Source organism: Solanum dulcamara, chromosome 7 (assembly GCF_947179165.1).
Source record: "Solanum dulcamara chromosome 7, daSolDulc1.2, whole genome shotgun sequence".
NCBI classification, from domain to species: Eukaryota; Viridiplantae; Streptophyta; class Magnoliopsida; order Solanales; family Solanaceae; genus Solanum; species Solanum dulcamara.
In genome coordinates this window covers 7,794,077-7,814,255 of record NC_077243.1, presented here as the reverse complement: position 1 = coordinate 7,814,255, position 20,179 = coordinate 7,794,077, and the positions used below count along the sequence as shown (strand labels likewise).

The 20,179-nt window shown below is 34.4% G+C and overlaps 3 protein-coding genes across 5 annotated transcripts; 1 reads left to right on the top strand and 2 right to left on the bottom strand.

Moving 5' to 3' along the window:
• Positions 1-11: 11 nt before the first annotated feature.
• On the bottom strand, positions 12-10,921 carry LOC129893753 (inorganic pyrophosphatase TTM1). Of its 3 annotated transcripts, none has more exons than XM_055969136.1 (12): positions 10,629-10,921; positions 8,768-9,130; positions 7,122-7,236; positions 6,143-6,338; positions 5,933-6,046; positions 5,666-5,839; positions 4,814-5,008; positions 4,023-4,145; positions 3,841-3,953; positions 3,565-3,688; positions 1,531-1,803; positions 12-531 (listed from the first exon to the last, which is right to left on the bottom strand). In XM_055969136.1, the coding sequence occupies exons 2-12, from the start codon at positions 9,111-9,113 to the stop codon at positions 316-318; spliced, it is 1,989 nt and encodes a 662-aa protein (XP_055825111.1). In that variant the 5' UTR covers positions 9,114-9,130; positions 10,629-10,921; the 3' UTR covers positions 12-315. The 3 variants fall into 3 exon arrangements, with proteins under 3 accessions (XP_055825111.1, XP_055825110.1, XP_055825112.1); XM_055969135.1 differs by having other exon boundaries at positions 8,768-9,120; positions 10,629-10,918; XM_055969137.1 differs by having other exon boundaries at positions 12-528; positions 8,768-9,120; positions 10,629-10,914.
• A 3,650-nt stretch (positions 10,922-14,571) lies between these two features.
• On the top strand, positions 14,572-18,056 carry LOC129894976 (uncharacterized). The gene is made up of 6 exons (XM_055970580.1): positions 14,572-14,943; positions 15,598-15,740; positions 16,379-16,522; positions 16,644-16,829; positions 16,959-17,083; positions 17,627-18,056. Exons 1-6 carry the CDS (start codon positions 14,739-14,741, stop codon positions 17,850-17,852), a joined length of 1,029 nt encoding a protein of 342 aa, XP_055826555.1. The 5' UTR covers positions 14,572-14,738; the 3' UTR covers positions 17,853-18,056.
• Positions 18,057-18,116: 60 nt separating this feature from the next.
• Positions 18,117-20,023, bottom strand: LOC129894977 (alternaria stem canker resistance protein 1). Its single transcript, XM_055970581.1, has 6 exons — positions 19,643-20,023; positions 19,265-19,491; positions 19,021-19,176; positions 18,752-18,937; positions 18,474-18,658; positions 18,117-18,385 (listed from the first exon to the last, which is right to left on the bottom strand). Exons 1-6 carry the CDS (start codon positions 19,781-19,783, stop codon positions 18,354-18,356), a joined length of 927 nt encoding a protein of 308 aa, XP_055826556.1. The 5' UTR covers positions 19,784-20,023; the 3' UTR covers positions 18,117-18,353.
• Positions 20,024-20,179: the final 156 nt, after the last annotated feature.

The window sequence follows — 20,179 nt, the reverse complement described above, 5'->3', positions numbered from 1 at the left end:
TAGTCAGTCTGTTAAATTAATAATTAATAATTAAAATATGCAAATAAAAATGCATGAGCTATTCTTGAGTACAAGGTCTAGTTATACAATTGGACAAGCAACCTAAAAAAGGATACCGTTACACTATACCTTTACACTAACCATCCAACATGAAATATACTCTCCATCTCCAAGAGACTGCTATTTCATCCTCTTCATGTATTTATTGTTAAAGATAACGAGGCTAAAAACATATGCATTTACACTGTTAAAATTTTCTCTGAATATGTACAAGAGTCCTCTAGTTCACAGTTTCAGTAGTGTTAGCTGAACCAGTTATTTTTGAGACAAGGTCCTGAACAACAGGATACCTACACCGCCAATTGCAAGAGTTAGAAGCAGAGGAACACCAAATGATTCAACAACTTCAGCCATTCCTTCGGTCCTATCTGTTCTGCCTAGGCGAGATCCGTTGAGCTCACGGACGATATTGCTCAGATTATCTATTTGGTGCATGATCTGACGCTGTGATCTCCCAATGAGAAGTACCTGCTAAAAATTATGTTGGCATCAGAAGCATAACTATCTAATCAATTTCTCAATCTTCTTGACACTGTGTTGAACTTGGACCATGGTTGTTTTTAGAGAAATTTTTTTGTACTTGGAAGCAAAAGTTATTAACATCCAATGCAGTCTCAAGTACTACAACAACAGCAACAACAACAACATACCCAATGTAATTCCACAAGTGGGATTTGGGGAGGGTGGTGTGTACGCAACCTTACCCCTACCTTGTGAAGATAGAGAGGATGTTTCCGATAGACCCTCGACTCAAGTAAATGAGAAGGTAAAAGCATTAGAATAAATATTAACGATGCAATTGAAAGTACCGACCAAGCTATTCAAGTTTGATTTAAATGTTGTCCTCTGAGCTAGAAGAAGAGGAGAGTTCTTGAACTCATAATTATCACCGAGGTGGTAATTGAGGTTCTTGAATTTAGAGTTGTGCTTGGAGGAAACTTTACTAGCTATCGAGTCTTTTAATATGGTCAATTCTGGTCTTTGTTATTAAGTCAATTGTTGTAGTCTTTAGTTGTCTATTTATCTGATGCTTTAGACCACAAAAAGAATGGTTATGGAGTTCTTGTATTATTAAGTCAGTTTTTCCATTTGTTTCCTCTTTAGTCTTTAATGATGCTTTGTGTTGCCTAGATTGGTAAATCAATTGAAATTTTCTATTGAACTGGGGAACAGTGTGAACGTGATAGATCAAAGAAAACATCATGGACTCATTAGTGTTCTTTTATGTTTCCATTCCCAGCGAGGTTAATGCATTTACATTTTACATCAATTACTCTTTGTGAGATAAAATAATTATTTTCAAATGGACGAATTATGCAATAACCGAATTCACCCTAAAAATTGGTCATATTGACTCAAAAGGCAAAAATTGGACAACTATTGGGATAGAGAGTATATCAAACTACCCGCCATGCCTCCTTTTTGTCTCTACTTAATGCAAAAGATGAGCACGAGATGATCGTAGAATACCTCTTCCATTAGAGAAGACTCTCTTGCCAGTTGGGAAGACGATGATGAATGAGGTAAAAGAGAACCAGCCAACGAGCCATTGCCTAACCCAGCCACAAAAAGAGAAGTGGGTCCAGACCCATTGCAAGACTCAGTCTGCACTGCCAAATTTTGTTGGCTAGCAGAAACTTTATTGGCAGATATTTTTGAGTTTAGCTCTTCAATCCGAGTTGTGAACTCATCCATTCGCTCACTCAGCGTGGAAATCTGTTCTGTAAGTTGAGAAACAACTCCCTGAAAAAAGGCAATTCTTGAGTGATTGAGAGAGAAAATGAACAAAAAGGCAGATGTAAGATTGAGACATTAATTATATTATAAACAGTTCAGCAGTATTGGGAGGTACTGGTAGTAAATTGACTTCTCTTCTGATGTATAAGAAATGATGAAATTAAGCAGGAAATCAGAAAAGGAAAAACAGCATACATGTTATGCTGGACAGATATGTAGGAATAAACAGAACACCATTCACGTTTCTAATTTCTTATTCTTGCTAAATTGGAAGCTAACATACAACATACAAAAAGTAGAATATTTGGCTCCAACCATGTAACTCATTGTATTTAGAGTATTCCCGTGCACATTAACATTATTTACCACTCTCTTTGCTGGTAAAGACTCCAGAACCCAAGTTCTCAAAAAGATTGCAGGACCAAGTTTTCCATATCGATGAAACAAACTATCTTTTTTAGCAAAAATGAATGGATCCTTTTTTTTAAAAAAATGAAGAAAAATAATTTTATTGATAAACAATGTCGGTACAATTTTGTTTGTTCCCTTGGTTATTATTCTCTCTTGAATATCTCCATGACTCGAGAGCTGAAGCAATGTGTTTCTCGACTAGGATGATACGAATTTGATCTCCATGAAGAAATGATTCCTAACTTTTTTTGATATATATTCCCTATTCCTAATTGCTGTTTTTTGGAAAATACTGGAAAGAGTGGACAAGGAATTCAAATATCCTTGCCGATGTATTTTGACATCCCACAGCTTCGGCAGATCATTAAGCCCCGTTCATTTTGGCACAAGAGAGCCCGATCAGTGAGATGTTACGCAATCTTTCAAGGGTAGGGTGTATGAACAATTAAAAGATTTATAAGACTTAAATAAAAGTCTCTTCTCAATTTTCTATTGATTAAACAAAGCAAATATGCTTTTTGTACATCTATATGAACAACTGTAAATCATTAAAAAAAAAAAGGACTCTTGCTGTTCTGCATGATTAAAAAGGGATCCATCAGTTTTAGCAGGAATTTCCAGTCACCGATCCCAAGGTTGCCAGTTTATCATAATTTGACTTGCTTTTTCAAAGTTATAAAGTCAACTTATTTTGCAAATGATGAGATCCAAGTGTTTGTTTTCTTAACTCCTACATGAAGGACTCATTTCATTCTGCTGAACAAACTTTCAGCAGGATTCTATCATCAAACATCCAGGCAAACGTAAATCATTCCACAGGTTAGTTGGTTTGAGTTACACCATATTCTAATATAAGGGAATATTCCAATTACCAAAAGATTTGATAGCCTGTAACTGTGGTCAAGGGCGTGGTTATGAGTTCATGGTGGTAGTGGCTAAGAGGAATGAGCATGAAAGGGTGATAACAATCTTGAGAGTCAATAAGTACAATTAAGAATCAATTAATGGTGTTCAGAATTGGTATATCACTTGTATACGGCTAAGTTGGCCTTGTTATTATCAATGAAACCTTTTACTTGATTAAAAAAAAAATGGTGTTCAGAAAATGATGCAAGACAGTGGATAAAGCTCTTTTCCTTTTCTTGGAGTAAAATATTATATTAGAGCTAAAGTTGTGCAATTTATGTCAAACAAATGCACCCAAGTAGGCAAAACATTTTCTAAGAGAAATTAACACCGAACTGAGAAAAAAAATGGAAATCAGTTCACGCACCAAATACAACTTTAATATGTCGCCAAAATTGTGGAGACATTAAATTCTAACAAAAAACTCAACCTATTGCTCCGAATAATTACCTGATTAGCCACTGGCGCTGGAGAATCAGGGGTTCTACCATCATATCTTCTAGTATTAACCGCAAGTTTTGTCAGCTTGGACAGGTGTTTTTCTCGTTGTGTTGAGTATGAATGAGGAATACCACTGGGAATAGTTACAGGCGAACAGATGATGCTTTTCCGGTGCATGACTTATGCAGAAATAAGTAGGTGATGATTGTAAAAAGTAAAAACATCCAAGTAATGGTGCATATAAAATACTTTGAGCAGCAGATAACAATTTAGCCTATGACCTACCGATTAAGAAACTTTGTTCTCCTATCTGCCGAGGCTCGGGATAAAGCTTCTCTAGGGCTTGAGACCAAATCATCGTCTATGCTCAGCTTTGTCTTCAGATCATCTGGCAATGCCTGCATGGACTGTAATACTGAGAACCAGGAACAACGGAAAATTTGGTATTTAATTAAAATTTATCATACCATAACATCGTTTAAAAGCTTCTCCAGCTGAATTTGTTCGATGTAAGTGCGAGGAATATACGAACCATCCAAACCCAGAGAGTCGGCAACATATTTTACATGTAAGCGATCTTTTCCTTGCACCTTCATAAGGAAGAAAACACAAATAATAATAGTAATTAGCTCCTCAGGCTAAACGATGCCAGAATTGAGAAAGAGGAAACTCAGGAAACTCATTCTAACAGACTTCTCTTTGTTCCTTGGGTCTTCAGCAGAAGGGAAACTTAAAAATGAACTCCCATATTCATCAGAAAATAGCTCCATACAAAAATTTACTTCGTTAGTATTTGTTAAACTTCTTCAACTGAGATTTTAGGGAGTTCCCCCTTTAAGTAAACACTTCAATGATTGTGATGCGCAAAGCATTGCATCTCTACTGGATATTTCTCCGAAGTATAATCCTTACATTTGTCTCAACCCCAAAAATCAAAGTTGCTCCAGTAGATTAATAAAATGGCAGGTTAGCCGATTGTGCCATGCACAAGCCTCACAAAACATTCAATTACCCACAGCCTTAGCCACATTCTAAGTCTAAGACTTGGCTAGGAACAGCCTTAAAGAGATTCTTTAGGAAGTCTACGACACATATCTTTACCTGAATTCCAGATGAAATAAAATTAACCCAAATTCTCAAAACAAGAGACAGATAGAAATACAAAAGAAATTCTTCTTTGCAAATAATGATTCAAATATTTAAAAGAAATTATAGTAAGATGAGATGAGAGCGATTTAGTAATTTGTGACTGTCATACCTGAACATATCGACGATTGAGTTGCTCCAACCAATCTGTTTTCACACAAACCTTGTCATCGGAAAAAATGTGGCTGCTCCTTTTCAAAATGGTTGCAATTGAATATCCTAATGCCATCAACCCACCAAGAAGTCGTACACTGACCTCAAAGGTGATTCTTGGTGATATAATGAAGGGACTATCTGTAACCCACTCCTGAAAGAAATACATGAAAATCATCAGAAGATACAAGGTTATTAGTGTCAAGATTACTATATCTTGACATTCCTCACAGTAAAGCTTTTAGAAATTCAATAGATACCAAAATTGCACCCAAACTAGGAAACAGAGACAAGGCGCAGGAATGCTCTTCCAGGGGAAGACAAGAATGCAAATAGATCAAGATGGAGAGAAATTTGATTATGATAAGTCGAAAATTTTCAAAAATGAAGTTAGTCACACGATAGACTGTTCTATGGTTTAGTGTCCAGATAGCTATGACAGAACAGCAGGGTTCTACTAAAAAAAGAGTTAACTTGTATTAGATTGATTGCTACATTTCTTCTGCTGTATCATACGGGACACCTCAAGGCCATATTTCTTTCTAGCAAGCTCTATACCCAGTAGATCCTAAAATTTTAGATGTTAGTTCATTCAGCATACAGCCAATGACCGGCAGTACATGCTGACAGTATTCTTGGTACTCATTAGCGGTATAGATGCATTGCAATCAAATAGAAGATACGAAGGATCTAAGTAGCTTAACCAATATCAAGCAAGTTTACCATCTGAAAATGATAAAACTAGGTGACAAGTAGCCCAACTATTACTGACTGATATGTTCAGCATATAGACAAGGAACTTATTTGTCACCTCAAACATAAGAGTGTATTTTCCATCCTTGTTCCTCATCCTCAAATATGATTGGCAAGCTTCAGGATCTTCACCAGGAGGTAGGAGATATATATCATAAGTTTCCTCTGTAATTTCCTTGTGTTCATTTGGAAACACAGCCTTGATCTGGTCTACATTCACAGCTTTTGTTGACTGTAAAATATATTTAGACTCATCAGTCCCAAAAGTTGTGCTTGCATAGTCACAATATAAATGGAACGTAGAGAGAAAGGTCAAAATGTTAACCTTTAGAACATATGTGGGGTTCTGAAATCCAGCGAATGGGTTAAACTTGTTGATAATTTTGATATGAGCTGTCTTTAGATCAGGCTCGATAAAGGCTTTGTACATAGGATACACCTGTTGGAAGAATGCCATAAAGATCATTGTACTTGGTTGTTGAAAATGTATAAAGAAATTTGAATTAGATATATTTGAAAATAACAGAGACGGAACCGTTTCCGAGATTTGTTGGATTATCTCCTCGGGCTCTTGTCCAGCACGGTGGATGTCCCTAAGAACCCGTTTCACTAAGTCAAAGTGCACTCCACCAGTGACAGACACACGGAGATCTAGCAATGGCCTCAATTTTTCGCTCAAAGCATATATCCCTTCAATTATAACAATTCGAGAGCTTGGAGGTTCAAGTGTCCTGTGAAATCAATGGTCCAAAAGAATTATGGGATCAGACAGAAGTAGGTGTGCGTTTTACATAGGCAAGTAAGGAAACAAAGTATTTAATAGGAATTCAGATTTTCTTCCATGAATGTCTGCTGCGTGAAGCCCTTAATTGTATTTTGATTTGACAGGTCCCGCCCCCCCTCCTCCTTTTCTTTACACCATTTTCTTCTTATATTTCTTTTACTCTGTTCACGTATACTACTAACTCTTTATATTCTTCTTGTTGATCCTTTATTAAGAACTATCTATGTATACACGAACTCTGTATGAATCAGGTCATGAATGTAATTAAGCGCCAGATGGACCAGGGCGCCGGTGGGTGTGGTATGTTGGGTAATCACAACTGTCTGTCCTCTCCACCAAAATAAATCCGACAAATGGTTCGCAAAACTTCGCACAAAAAGATATTGCATATCGGTCAGATTAAGGATGACATGCAATGTCATTCTTGGGCTTCAATCAAATGTTACACACATACCACTGAAAGAAAACTGAGGTCTTAGTATCTTTTAAATATCAAAAGTGGTTAATGAGCAGTACAAGTACTTTTTAAGAATATGGTAAATCCCACCATTGAGACCCCCTCTCCCTGCACAACAAGTATTTTTCTTCAATCCTCTGCCGTGAACTCCAAGGAACATAGAAGAAAAAGAAGAAACAATCCTAGTACCAAGGAACAAAAAAAGGCAGTGTGTTCTCAAGAAAAGTAAACAATCAGATAGCAGAAATGAAGAGAAGAAGAATGAAAACTGACTTATAACCCACGCGAGAGCTAGATTTAAAATCGTATATAGGAACTTGAACAGGCTTCCCCGCTTTCAGCCCATGTATATTCTCGAGCAGTGTCTCATAGTCGGTCAAGCGTGGATCTGTTTCAAAATTACCAGCACATAGATGTTACTGCAAATCTTCATCTTAATTGTATTAGTCACAGCATAGCATACGATGGGCCCAAAAGACACAATTAGAAACTAAAGCAACAAAAAATGCGACTATGCTGACATGATCCAAAACAGTAAAATATGGCCTAACCATTTCCACAGGATCACATACTGAGATTTATATCTCAAAATATAAGAACATTCAATCAAAGTACTTTGTTTATTCTTTATAGCAGAAACACACATTCAAAATACAAGGTAGATATCAATTCTAAGTTTTCAATTCAAGAAGAAAAGTGCATTGTTTTCTTAATGAACCTTGTGGCATTCTACAGTAACACCTTATGCACAAGGCCTTCAGTGCGCCTGATACAGAGGCAGCTATACATCAAGATTTTTCAAAAGTTGTTTATAATCGAGGATTTTAAAACTCTATTGCTTAACCTTCCATCAGCTGAAAACAGTTAAACCAAGAGTCTCATCTGTTTATTTTACTTCAAAAGCATTGAAGTTGCATACACTGACACAATTTCACTGATGGGACAAATTCTGAAACTTTAAGCAAAATATATGTGATGATTGGTTCCCAAACTCAGCATCCATAAATTCCAGAGAGATTTAGACTCATGAACAGTCATTACCTAAAAGAGAATTATCTGAAAAACAAAATTAAGGAGAGGTGACAGCTGTACAAATCTATCAGAATCCTTGAAAGAAAGGAGCAAAGAGATCTGCAAATTGAGAAACTGGCTAGCACCCAATATTTATTCATTAATTCAAGAAGACTTTGCATTGTTCTTTTTTGTCATATACTAACAGTGGTCATGCTTTAGCTGTGAAAGTAGTAGTCCTTGTTAATATTTTACTCTTATCATTCATTATCACATTAACCAAGAACAAGTAATAGACACAAAACATAATGCCTTAGTTTATCGCTGATTAGCAACATGGCCTAAATGCAGCCTGAATATTCTTATTATGATTTGACTTTTAAGAGATTCATAAATTAAAAAATACAATCTAGAGTCAGGAGATATCACCCACAATGTTGCAGACCAAAACATAAGTACTGCAGGAAATCATATAAAGTCTTGGTCCGATGATGTCTTCATATTTCATATGCATATACATATATATTTAGATTAAGATGAAGTTTGAGAAGTGTTAAAACTACTAGTTCTGAAACTTCTTTTTTTTTGATAAACCGAGAAATCTCCAAAGGGTCAGTAGTGCACAGATTGGAACGTGGTACATAATAGTTCCACCCCTCTATCTTCTCCACTTAAATACCGCTTGTGGCAGGATTTGTACCCGTGATGTACGTCTTAACCCACACATCACGTGTTGCATTCTCACCACTAGACCAAAGCCTTGGGGCAACTAAAAGAATAATAAAAAAACATCTCATATAATAAAAAAATTACTACAGAAGGTCACTACAAGAATAACTCATAGACATCAACAAAATTATGTCATGTAATAACCTATTAGAATTTAAAAAGACCGAAAACAAGACTACCATCGAAGTTTCCATCAACGATACGACTGGGCTCATTGTAGTTGTCCATGTTTATGATAGCAATACTAGGCATAACATTCAGGATCTTTTCTGTGAATACAGACTTTCCGGCTCCTGAAGGACCAGCGACCCCCACCAGTACAATTCCTTCATTCTTCTGAACCAACAACTGGCATGCACGGAGTACTATAAAGAAACCCTTCTCAAATGATAGATGATCTTGAATTGGGGCTATCTCATAACGAGCAGAAGCACTTCTTTTAACCAATTGAACTTGATCTCTTAATAGACCAGACCTTCTTCGCGGTGAATCGGCACTGGCAAGAGTATCCTGGGCCTGGGCCATCAAATACCTGGAAAATTCTGGAAATTAAGATGCAAATAAGGAATTTAAAACTGCAATCGATATATTACAGTAATCTATGGCCCCCAGAACATCTTTTAGGAGGAATAGGCATCACCTGCAAGAGAATTTCATTCGCAAAGAAAAAGTTTCAATTTTTGTATTTGTTTGGAATGCTTTAAACAAAAAAATAATTTCTGCAGATATCAGGTAAAAGTACCATTTCTTGAAATGATACTGATCATGAGAAAATGAGGTCTCAAAGAAGCTTTTGATGAAATCAAAGCAAAAGAGAAAATGCACATCTGTGTGTGTGCGCGTGTAATAAGAGTAATGCATTTTACAAGATATAGCAACAACGGTACTTAGCATCTCACTTTTCAGCTTGAGTTCAGAAAATTGGAGATACTCCGGAAGCGCATACGACAACACTTGGCTACTTATTCTGCCCCAAACTGTTCGTCACATTTTGCTTCCCGATAGTAAACCAAAATGATCCTTGAGTTAATATTTTAAGACTATAATTTGTCATTTTAAATCCACTATGTACCCAAGCATAGCAGGTCTGGAACTAGTTAAAGGCAACGATGTAGTAGGTTGAGGGTGTAAAAATAGTTTTACACGATGAATCTTTGAAAATGGATACAAGTCAACCTCTCTTATTTAGAACTGACACAAAATTGATGGATTGATTGATATCCTAATGTGTTTTTGATATGATTAATTAAAAAAAAATTAGAGTACTTTTTATAAGCTTACAAATATCTACAATTAATTTTCAAATGATTAACAAACAACGTTTTAGCACTCAAAATTTGTCAAATTAAACTAAGAAGTGAAAGTGAGAAACAAATTGGATATCAGAGGGAGTTAACTTATTTTATCGCAGAGAACTCTGAATGAGAGAAACAACAATTTCTCTGAATAGATTCTAAACAAAGAGTTTAAGCGAGCTACCAAGAACACAATTGAAGAATTCTTGCAGAGGTTAAGATAGCTACCAAGAACACAATTGAAGAATTCTTGCAGAGTTTAAGCGAGCTATCATGAACACAATTGAAGAATTCTTCGAGCTACCAAGAACACAATTGAAGAATTCTTGCAGAGTTTAAGCGAGCTACCAAGAACACAATTGAAGAATTCTTGCAGGGTTTAAGCGAGCTACCAAGAACACAATTAAAGAATTCTTGAAAAGTAAAATGAAACTAAACTAAAAAAAAAAATTGATCCAATAAGCACTATAAAAATTATAGTCAACCGCTGGCAAACCTGAATATTCAAAAGGGCAACATGAAATAATCCATACGATTAAATTCCTCATTCCTGATATCAATAGATAAAGTGAAGTGCTAATTTCAAAAATCAACAAGACTTTGAGATAATAGAAAGCTGCATCACAAATTCAATCAAACCCCCCAAATAATTTGCAATTTTATGCAAAACCAAACAATTGATATGAAAAATGTGAAATTAAAGACCTTGAGAGTTCTATATAAGTCTCTCGGCGAATCATCATACCTCTGATCAAGTGAAGAGGCAAGTATTAGAGCAAGAAAAGGGGTTAGAAAGTTGCAAGAAACTTGATTTTTGATCTCTTCGTCCAAGTGAACCGAACGGGAAGAAGAAGAAGAAGCCGAATATAGCAAAGAGAAGAAGACAAAGTGGGTGGACTGGTGTTGGAATTTAATTCAGAGGAGTTACTGAGTTTGTTTGATATTTTTGGCTTCGCCCGTCGCTGTAGGACAGGGGAAAGAAACATGTGGACTTGGAAGAGAAAAGGGGGGGAAATAAAAAGTAAAAGCACCCTGTAGCGTTGCGTAGAGAACAATTTGCTACTTATTGACATGAGTTTTTTATTTTATTTTTCACTCTTTTCTAAGAGTTTTCATCCTTTTTCTGGCTTGGATATTCAAACTCACAAACTTAAATAAAGTTTAATTTTAATGCATTGTAAGTATATTATTTTCCTATGTCATCAGGTAATATTGACCTAATATTACAGGTTATTAAGCCTTTTTAGCAATTTTTATTTATTTATTTATTTTGTAAAAAAATTAAACATTGAAAAAAAATTATCTCTTTCTTCTCCATCTCTCTGTTTCACCCTATCTCACCAAGGATTTATTAGTATTTTTTCATAAAATTTAAGGGTATGTTTGGAAAGTCACTCTGATAATTAAATTTGGTATAATTGGGTGTAATTACACTGTCTGACATGTTTGATTGGTCATGTAATTATTTGGTCAACAGGTAATTTGGTGTAATTGGCAGGGGTAGTTACACTCTTCAATTCTCAGGGGGGCTATGAATTGTTGTAATTACATGGTGTAATTACAAGCTGATTATTTTTTAATTTCTTCTTTATATTTCTATTTATATTTCTTTTGTTTTAATTTATTTTTTAAATTCTTATTATTTTTATTGTCAAGGATTTTTTCTGCAAGAAATCTGTGATTTGAATCAGACTGACCAACTTTCCAAATGGTCCAACGAATCCTTTATTCTAATATTTTTTAAAAATATATTTTTATTATTTATTATTTATATTTCATTTCCTTTTCATTCTCAATCTTTACTTCATATGATTCCATGCAATTTTTTGTATTACCTTTTTTTTTAATTCTATGTTTATGTTTTCATTACCATAATTTTGTCAGTATTCTAATTTTTAAATTAAAGTAGAAGTTATTGTTGAACAAAGTTGTATACTTACGTTTTTCTTTTCTTTTAAATCATATTTATGTACTTTGAAATTTGACATAAAAGTATTATTATGTTAAAAAAAATTATTTAAAATTTAGAACTTATGTTATATTTTCAGTTTTATTTATTTTAGTATTATTGACTTGATATTTCACACTGCAAACTAATTATTTTTTAGTTAGACTTAATAGATTATCTTTTTGTCAAATATTTTAATAATTTTATGATATTATATTTATAATATTAATATTTTTTTCAAATATGCATTTCATAATGTTCAAATAAATCTTTTATTTAAATTTTCTTATAATGATTTAATTAAAATATACTAATTAAAATAATATAAATCAATTATTTTTATAATATTAGCAAGAATGTATTATTAATTAATATATTTTCAAGAGACTATATTCATCTTAAATATTTAATTTAATATCATTTATAAAGGTCCTTATTTGTCTAATATAAATTTTAAGTTTAGATAATTAACTTTAATTTTTAAAATGTAATATAACCTTGTAATTACACTTGTGCAATCAAACAATACATTTGTAATCACACTGTTATTACACTGTGGCAAACAAACATGTTATTGTAATTACTAGGCTGGTAATTACTACCATAGAAATTTCAACAATTTCAATTACCAAGTGGCTTTCCAAATAGACCCTAAGCGTTTTTTGAAGTGCCAATTTCATTTTTTCACTGTTGTATTTCTCATAGAACACGATATTTTTTTGGGATAATTCCATTTATCTTTCATCTCTTTCAAATCTTGTTTCTGGTTACACGTTATATTATAATTATTATAAATGTGAATTTCATGAATTAAGTTTTTTTGAAATTAAAAAATGGAAGAAGAACGGAATAATTTAAGAAAAACGGAAGGAACAAAAAATTGAAAAGAAAAGAATTGCAACATTGTGTTTCGTTGTTGTCATGACAATAGAGAGAGAAAGTGGTGGACTAGGAAAGGAAATAGTCTAAAAACTAGGAAGGAATTTGGATTACAGTATAATTAAGATTCAATTATCTTTAGTGTTTTTCTAAACTTATAAAAAAAAATTAAGATGGTGCAAATATTACTTAAAAAAATTATGATAATTATCTGTTAAAGTATCTGATGGTGCAAAAAAATCTAATACACTAACAGTGCATCAAAGTTAAACTAAAGCTTTAATATAACTATGTTGTCAATTAGTTTCTTGCTTATGTCTATCTCCTATCTTTATTTTCTTGTTCTTAGATTTCAGAATTACTCCTTATCTTTCGTGTACCCGGGATTAGTTCACTTTGTTACTAGGACTGATATTTGTTATTCAGTTTATTTGCTATCTCAATTCATGAACCAACCTCGACAGAGTTACTGATTAACTGGTTTTAAATATTGTGTTATTTAAAACTTGCATCAGGCTAAGGTATTTTGCTTTTTAATATCCAGTCTTTTGTATATAAAAGAGTTTTGTGATTGGATTGGGTAAGTTGTGCAGTCACTTATTGTTCAATCAGTGTATATATCATATTTCTTGGTCGTTTACCTATTTCATGAAAAAGCAAAAAATAAATAGTTCTGTTACGCTTTTCTACTTAATCAGGATACCGTTTCATGAAAACAACAACTTGTGAGATCATTTGGTTATGCCAGATATTTTCACATTTATACAACCCTTATTCTAATTTGATTTTTTTTTCCTATTGTGATAATTAAGCCACATGTCATATTGTTAATAATCTAGTCTATCATGAACAAACTAGCGTAATCTAGTCTATCATGAACAAACTAGCGTAAGTATATTGAGATGGACTATTATTTTATTGGGAATTGCATTGAACTGAATTTGTTGGTTTATCATCACATTTCAACACAACATCAGCTTTCAGATGTTTTTACTAAAGTTTTGTTTTAAATATTAATTACCAAGTTGGATATTCAGAACTTTCATGCTCCAACTAGAGGGGAGCGTAATATCGTACAATAACTATAATTATAGATATATATTATTCTACATTTTAAAATTATGTGTGCAAAGTTTATATTTTATAGAATTTTTTTAGGTATAGAATTTATGTTCTCGTAAGAGTAAATTGTAATCATTGTTTCTATATTTTGTATTTACGAAAAAGCATCTTGCTCTTTTATTTGAATAAGATCGATGCTTTATTTTATAGGATTTATTAAATACTATCAAATATGATATAGTTTGAAAAACTTATTATGTGTCTCCTACAATTAATACTAATTATATGAGACCTCTTTTTCTCTCACAAATAAATGGACTCACTTTTGAATCTCAATATCCACGAGATAAAAATAATCTCACATAACTAAATGTCAATTGTATGTCACAAAATAATTATTTTTCATTCCTAATTAAAAAATAACTAGGTCCTCATATATTGACATATTTACCCTCACCCAAACCCCACCGACATTACATGTAGCAAGGAGAAAACAGATAAAAACACAGTAAAGTTGCTATTCGAGTCTGTTTGAATAATTTTTTTTTAAAGCTGTTTATGAGCTGAAAACTGTTTATTATAAATTAAAAAAAAAGGGATAATTCAACTTATTTTTTTGGCTTATAAGTTATTTTTAGTTTATAAACTGTTTTAGATAAATTAAGTAAAATAAACTCAATTATTTATTAAAACTTATTTTAGTTATAAAATAACTTTAAATTGATCAATCAAACATCGAAAACCGAAAAATAGCTAATCCAAATGTCTTAATAGTATAATAACGTAAAAGGGGTTTCACCTTTTGTAAGTCAACCGGGGTAAGTAAAGTAATTAGAACTCAATCCACAGGCATACATGATACATGTGGCGGATCCGAGAGTGAGAAAGAAGAAAACGGAAATATATCTTAAGAGTGTTGAGATCTAAGACTGAATAGTAAAGAGGGAGCTGACCATTTGATCAGAGATGGGTTGCTCGTTCTCCGGATTGAATGCTCTATACGACGCCGTTAATGGTGGTGGCGATGTTTGGATCGATGAGAATCGCTTCAGAATTGTCAGGCAGCTTGGCGAGGGTGGTTTCGCTTACGTTTTCCTCGTCAAGGAGGTTATTTCCGACCCTTCTAATCCTGGCGTTTCCAAGAAATTTAAGGATTCTTGTCATATCTCTGGTACTTTTTCTCTCCCTTCTAATCCTGACTGACTGTTGGTTCAGTTTTCTGCAGCATAATGGGTTTTATTCCTTTTTCACCAATTGTATGCATTTGTTTTGGTTTTTGTTACTAATAAGTAGAGTCAATCTTAATTGCTTATATGATCTTTCAATTGTGAGGTACTGGGGTTGGGGTGTTTGCTCTTAATTGCTGTGCGTTCCCACCCTCCAATGCTTTTCTATTTTTATTTTTATTGGATCGGAATATTATATGTATATATGTAAGGTTAATCATCTTCAAATTTCGGATTTTGATGATTCTCTGATGTTGGAATTGGCAAAGATTGCTCAAGTTTACTATTTACTGGATGCCTACTGTGCTCCAGAATGTGCTTCTTTCCTGTGCAATTGTATAGTTTGCTGCAGTGACCTTGCCTAACTTAGGAGCTCTTTTTTTTTTCTTTCTCTGCTTGGTTTTCTTGCCATTGCTAATACATTTCCACTGAAATAGACTTTGGTGGTTTATTAGCCCACTCTAATCTGATTAATGAGATCTTTCTCTTTGAAGAAGTGCAAAGAATAAGTTGTCTTTGAACTTTGGTTTGCAATTATTGTATTGTAGTCATTTATTTTATTCTGTAAATAACTTATTGAAAACTCTCTTTATATGCAGATGATGGAATTTATGCCATGAAGAAGGTTCTTATTCAGAACAGTGAACAATTGGAGTTGGTTAAAGAGGAGATCCGTGTTTCATCTTTATTTACTCATCCCAATCTGCTTCCTCTCCTTGATCATGCTATCATAGCAGTCAAGGTAATTGCTGCAGTCACCTTGGGCCCCCACCCCCATCAGCTCTGTGTTCTGATCTCTTTTTTTTTAGTAACCTATTCATTGTCTATGCTTTGTGTGAAGTGCGAACATGAGTGCTTTGCACAATTAGGTGGTGGAAAATTAAATTTTAGGTGGTGGAAAATTAAATTGAGTCCATGATAGGTTATCTTATCCATTGCCATTCCAGGAACTCTAGATGTACTTCGAGGAGCTGAATCCTTTCTTTAAAGATATTGCACACTGTTCAGTCATAAAATGATGGCAGTATACTAAATGTAACGGAGCTTGAACGATCATGCAGAGAGTCAAACAAAGTTTTCTCTTTAATACTTTTCTTCTTTTGTGGTTTTTTTTGGTAGAGGGGTGTGGTAGGAGGGGAGTGGCAAACAATCATAGAAAGTGATGAGATATTGCTCTTCCAACACTCTCTGCTTATTGAACATGGAGTTTGAGCAACTCTCAGTTGTCATTTATGAAAAGGCTATTTATAATCATGCTATGGGCTTACAGCTGCACTGCACGCTATATGCCTGCGGATTTGCGTCTTCCTTGTACCCTTTCCTCTACCACATGTTCAATTTCCATTACATTTTATCTAAATATCTTACTCTGTTGGATAGGCCGCGCCAGATCAGTCGTGGAAGCATGAAGCTTACTTGTTGTTTCCGGTACATTTGGATGGGACATTACTAGATAATGCCACAGCCATGAAAACTAAGAAGGAATTCTTTTCCACTTCGGATGTTCTTCAAATATTTCATCAGGTATTTAAGGACCAGTATTTTTGCAAAATGTGCATTTTCATGGATTTTTGAGAGAATATATGGGGAGAACCTAATCAATTCTGGAGCCTAGAAATGTATTTTAAGAAACAATGTTATGCAGCTTTGTGCAGGACTCAAGCATATGCACAGCTTTGATCCTCCTTACGCTCATAATGATGTCAAACCCGGTAATGTCCTGTTAACTCATAGAAAAGGACAGCCACCTCTTGCAGTATTAATGGATTTTGGAAGCACGCGTCCTGCAAGAAAGCAAATCCGCTCTCGTTCAGAGGCATTGCAGCTGCAGGTACTTTTTTTTTAAAAAAAAAATATATACATACTTTCTGCCATTTAATATGCCTGTAAACTTCAAATAGGTTCCTTCTTTTGAACATGTCTGGGCTGAATGTTTTCACCTATGCTATTGCTTTCACAGGAATGGGCAGCTGAGCATGTTTCCGCACCCTTCCGAGCACCTGAATTATGGGATTGCCCAAGCCAGTGTGATATTGACGAAAGAACTGATATCTGGTCATTAGGTTGTACATTATATGCAATAATGTAAGAATCCTCTCAACTCTTGTTAATGCTTGAAGCGCTAGCTCTCTGTAGAATAGAAAAAAAATCTTTTGTCCAGTACACAGCTGATAGTTGCATCAAGATTCTCCAAAGTTGGTTCAACTATCCTATTTCTTGCACTTCCTGCGCATGTATGTAGCATTAGTATTTTGGTGTTTGTACTGCGTTGTAGTCTTGTGCAAATGGCCCTTTCTTGGAGCTGATATTCCAAAGTATAAATTGATGGGAAAATCAGATAGTAAATAACAAGTTTTATTTAGTAAAACAAAGTGGTTGGTTTTACACTTCAAAGAGAGCTCCCTACTTTTTCCACCGAGACTACTTTATCATGGCAGCACTTTTTATCAAGGTAGAGACCAAGTTTAATTTTCATGTCTTATTTGTTTTTTTTCCTGTGACAAATTAATTGAGTTGTCTCCTACCATTGGCATTCAAAGGATGGAAATATCTCTTGACCGTTAAAGTGGTTGTATGTGGTGTATATCAATAAGAGGTAACCAAATATTTTCGTCATCTCTATTGCAGGTATGGAGTATCTCCCTTTGAATATGCACTTGGGGAATCTGGTGGAAGTCTGCAGTTGGCTATTGTAAATGCACAGATAAAGTGGCCAGCCGGACCTAAACCTCCATATCCAGAAGCCCTTCACCAATTCGTGACATGGATGCTTCAGCCTCAGGGGACAGTTCGACCTCGCATAGATGATATCATAATTCATGTTGACAAATTGATCTCAAAGTTCTCCCATTGAAAAGATAGGACCAGATTTGTGGGGTTAGTTTACGGATGAATCATCTTATAGCATCATTTAGCTTATTACATATTTTACCGCAAAGTTACTTTTCATTCTTGACTTTTCCCTGTTGAAATGTGTGAGAAGCAGTTGTTTTTCTCTTGTTTAGGTTATATTTGTGGCAAGAGGCTTTGGCGGTCATATGTTCTTTCTTTAAAATTATTATTTATAGTTGGTCAATGCTTAAATATGCAGTGAATTTAGCTGTTTAGACTTTAGAGGTGAAACGAATTAAATTGAACAGTTCATAATTCCAACAGTGATTTTTTTTTTTTAAGACACATACAGGCAAATACTCATGAATGGAACCCGAATTAAAGAATTTCTCTACAATTCCCCTATGTTTAATTGTTCATCAATATGAATTAATGCTGCCTCTACAAGAAATACAAAATATTTGAATGCTTCGAACATCAGCCTGGACCATGAATCATACTTTTGATCTTAGCTACTGAAGGATCAGTCTTCGTGCTCATCATCGGATTCAGAATCTGCAAATCATAAAAAAAAATGTTGTGTAAGATCATAAGATGTCATGATGGAAGTAAATATGATCAATGAATCAGAGAGTTTGTTAACCTTCTCGAACATCATCAGTAATGTGGCCTCTTGATAGGATTTGGTTCTTAACCATCCGGAGTATGATTTTGAACCAAAAGAGGTGAAGAACCAGCAAGCATATCAGCAATGCATTGAACACAAAGTAAAGTATGATCTTAGTAGTCCGGTCCTCCTCCGTGTCCACTACTAAGAGAAGTTCATAGCTGCACACAGTTGAGAAAGAAATAGTGAATCTTAGAGACAATGAACTAACAGAAAACATGCTTACTGTGATTGCAGTTGATAGTGGAACTCACCATGTGCTACGGATTATCCAGAAAGGAAAGCAGATTATACGAAGTGATGTAAAAGCCAACGCGAAAAGAGAGAAGAAAATATCAGCAATCAAATCAAAGCCACTGTATTTCGACATCTTTGCAATTTCCATAAATACATCACTTCCATCATGAAGTGCTAGGACCATTGATCCAACACGCGCAAACCTGCAAAACAGAATGTTCGGATTCTTCAGAACTCACTCACACATACACCTTTCTGCAAATAAAAGCTGAAAAAATGACTGTACCCGTATACGTAAGACAACACAATGAGTGATACTGTTGTTACGTGATGAATTATTTGAGCAGCAAAATCTGAGCGCCTTGTTTCCCAATAAAGCGTTGCGAATATGGAGTATAAGTAGAATCCTCCAGCATACATGTACAATAATTTCAGCTTTAATCTGCCAAATTTGAATTAAACAGGTTATAAACACTCTGTCCCTGATTCAGATATCAATACAAAATCCTAAAAAATGAGAAGAACTCTACTTCATTTTCAGATCAGGCCAAACCAGATCTCCAGGTCCTGCCCAGAAATACCGACTATTTGTGAACCAAGGCTCATTACAAGTCACAGAAAGTGCAAGTAGCTCAGCAGATAGAAAGTATATAAATTTCCATGCTGACTCTTTGAATTTGTTGATCTTCTTCCTTTCATCACGACCGTTGATATTTACAACCGTGTTCTTTCCAAAAATCATGCGCTTAGCCAATGCCTAGCATCAGAGTACAGTATATAAGCCTGGATCCAAAGCAATCTCAAATTTCCAAAAAAAGAAGAAGAAGAAAACCCCTTTTTAAAAAATTTGTGGGCAGGGAAAAGGGAAATCGAATCCTCGTGTAAAAGTTCCGTTAGTCTATGGTTACCTCGAAAAAAAATCTGTCAAGTATGAATCGAAGGACGGGGAAGAAGAGAGCGAAAAATATAAGAAAAATCAAATCCTGATACTCAGGGAAAGACTCTTTTTCCCAGTCAACTGAAGCAGCGGCGTGATACAGGTTTTCCATCTCTGCCTTCTTTTTCAAAAATCCGTTGAAATGAACCTTTTTTTTTTTTTTTGTTGTTGTTGCTGTTGTTAGAATGAATTTCAGAACAAATGTTCGAATTGCTGGGTTGTAAAGCGGTGATGATTTGTAGCAAAAGCCATGATTCTCTCTGAAGATATGGCCAGGAAGTTTCGATTGAATAATTATTTTGAGTAGAAAAATCAAATTTGGCGGGTCGACTCCTTTGAATTTTTTAGTCGCAATTGGGTGGAAAGGACCAGAATCCCGAGACCTTAACTGTCAAACATTTCTTTCTTACGCAAAACTCAATTATAGCATTTTTGATTGTTGTCAATTTTATATATATTTCTATATGTTTGAACAAAATAGTTCTGAGGTTGGCTGGATTTTTCGATC

Bases quoted from the DNA above. Each gene is read 5' to 3' on its own strand.
- LOC129893753 (XM_055969136.1), bottom strand. From the start codon at position 9,113: ATGGCCCAGGCCCAGGATACTCTTGCCAGTGCCGATTCACCGCGAAGA. The intron at 7,237-8,767 runs GTAGTCTTGTTT...ATTTTGAAACAG, and splicing joins CGTTGATGGAAACTTCGATG to ATCCACGCTTGACCGACTAT. The intron at 3,689-3,840 runs GTAGGTCATAGG...AACTATTCCCAG, and splicing joins AGAACAAAGTTTCTTAATCG to TGGTATTCCTCATTCATACT.
- LOC129894977 (XM_055970581.1), bottom strand. From the start codon at position 19,783: ATGGAAAACCTGTATCACGCCGCTGCTTCAGTTGACTGGGAAAAAGAG. The intron at 19,492-19,642 runs GTAACCATAGAC...CTCTGATGCTAG, and splicing joins TTGACAGATTTTTTTTCGAG to GCATTGGCTAAGCGCATGAT. The intron at 18,659-18,751 runs GTGAGTTCCACT...AACTGTGTGCAG, and splicing joins TGGATAATCCGTAGCACATG to CTATGAACTTCTCTTAGTAG.
- LOC129894976 (XM_055970580.1), top strand. From the start codon at position 14,739: ATGGGTTGCTCGTTCTCCGGATTGAATGCTCTATACGACGCCGTTAAT. The intron at 14,944-15,597 runs GTACTTTTTCTC...CTTTATATGCAG, and splicing joins GGATTCTTGTCATATCTCTG to ATGATGGAATTTATGCCATG. The intron at 16,523-16,643 runs GTATTTAAGGAC...AATGTTATGCAG, and splicing joins TTCTTCAAATATTTCATCAG to CTTTGTGCAGGACTCAAGCA.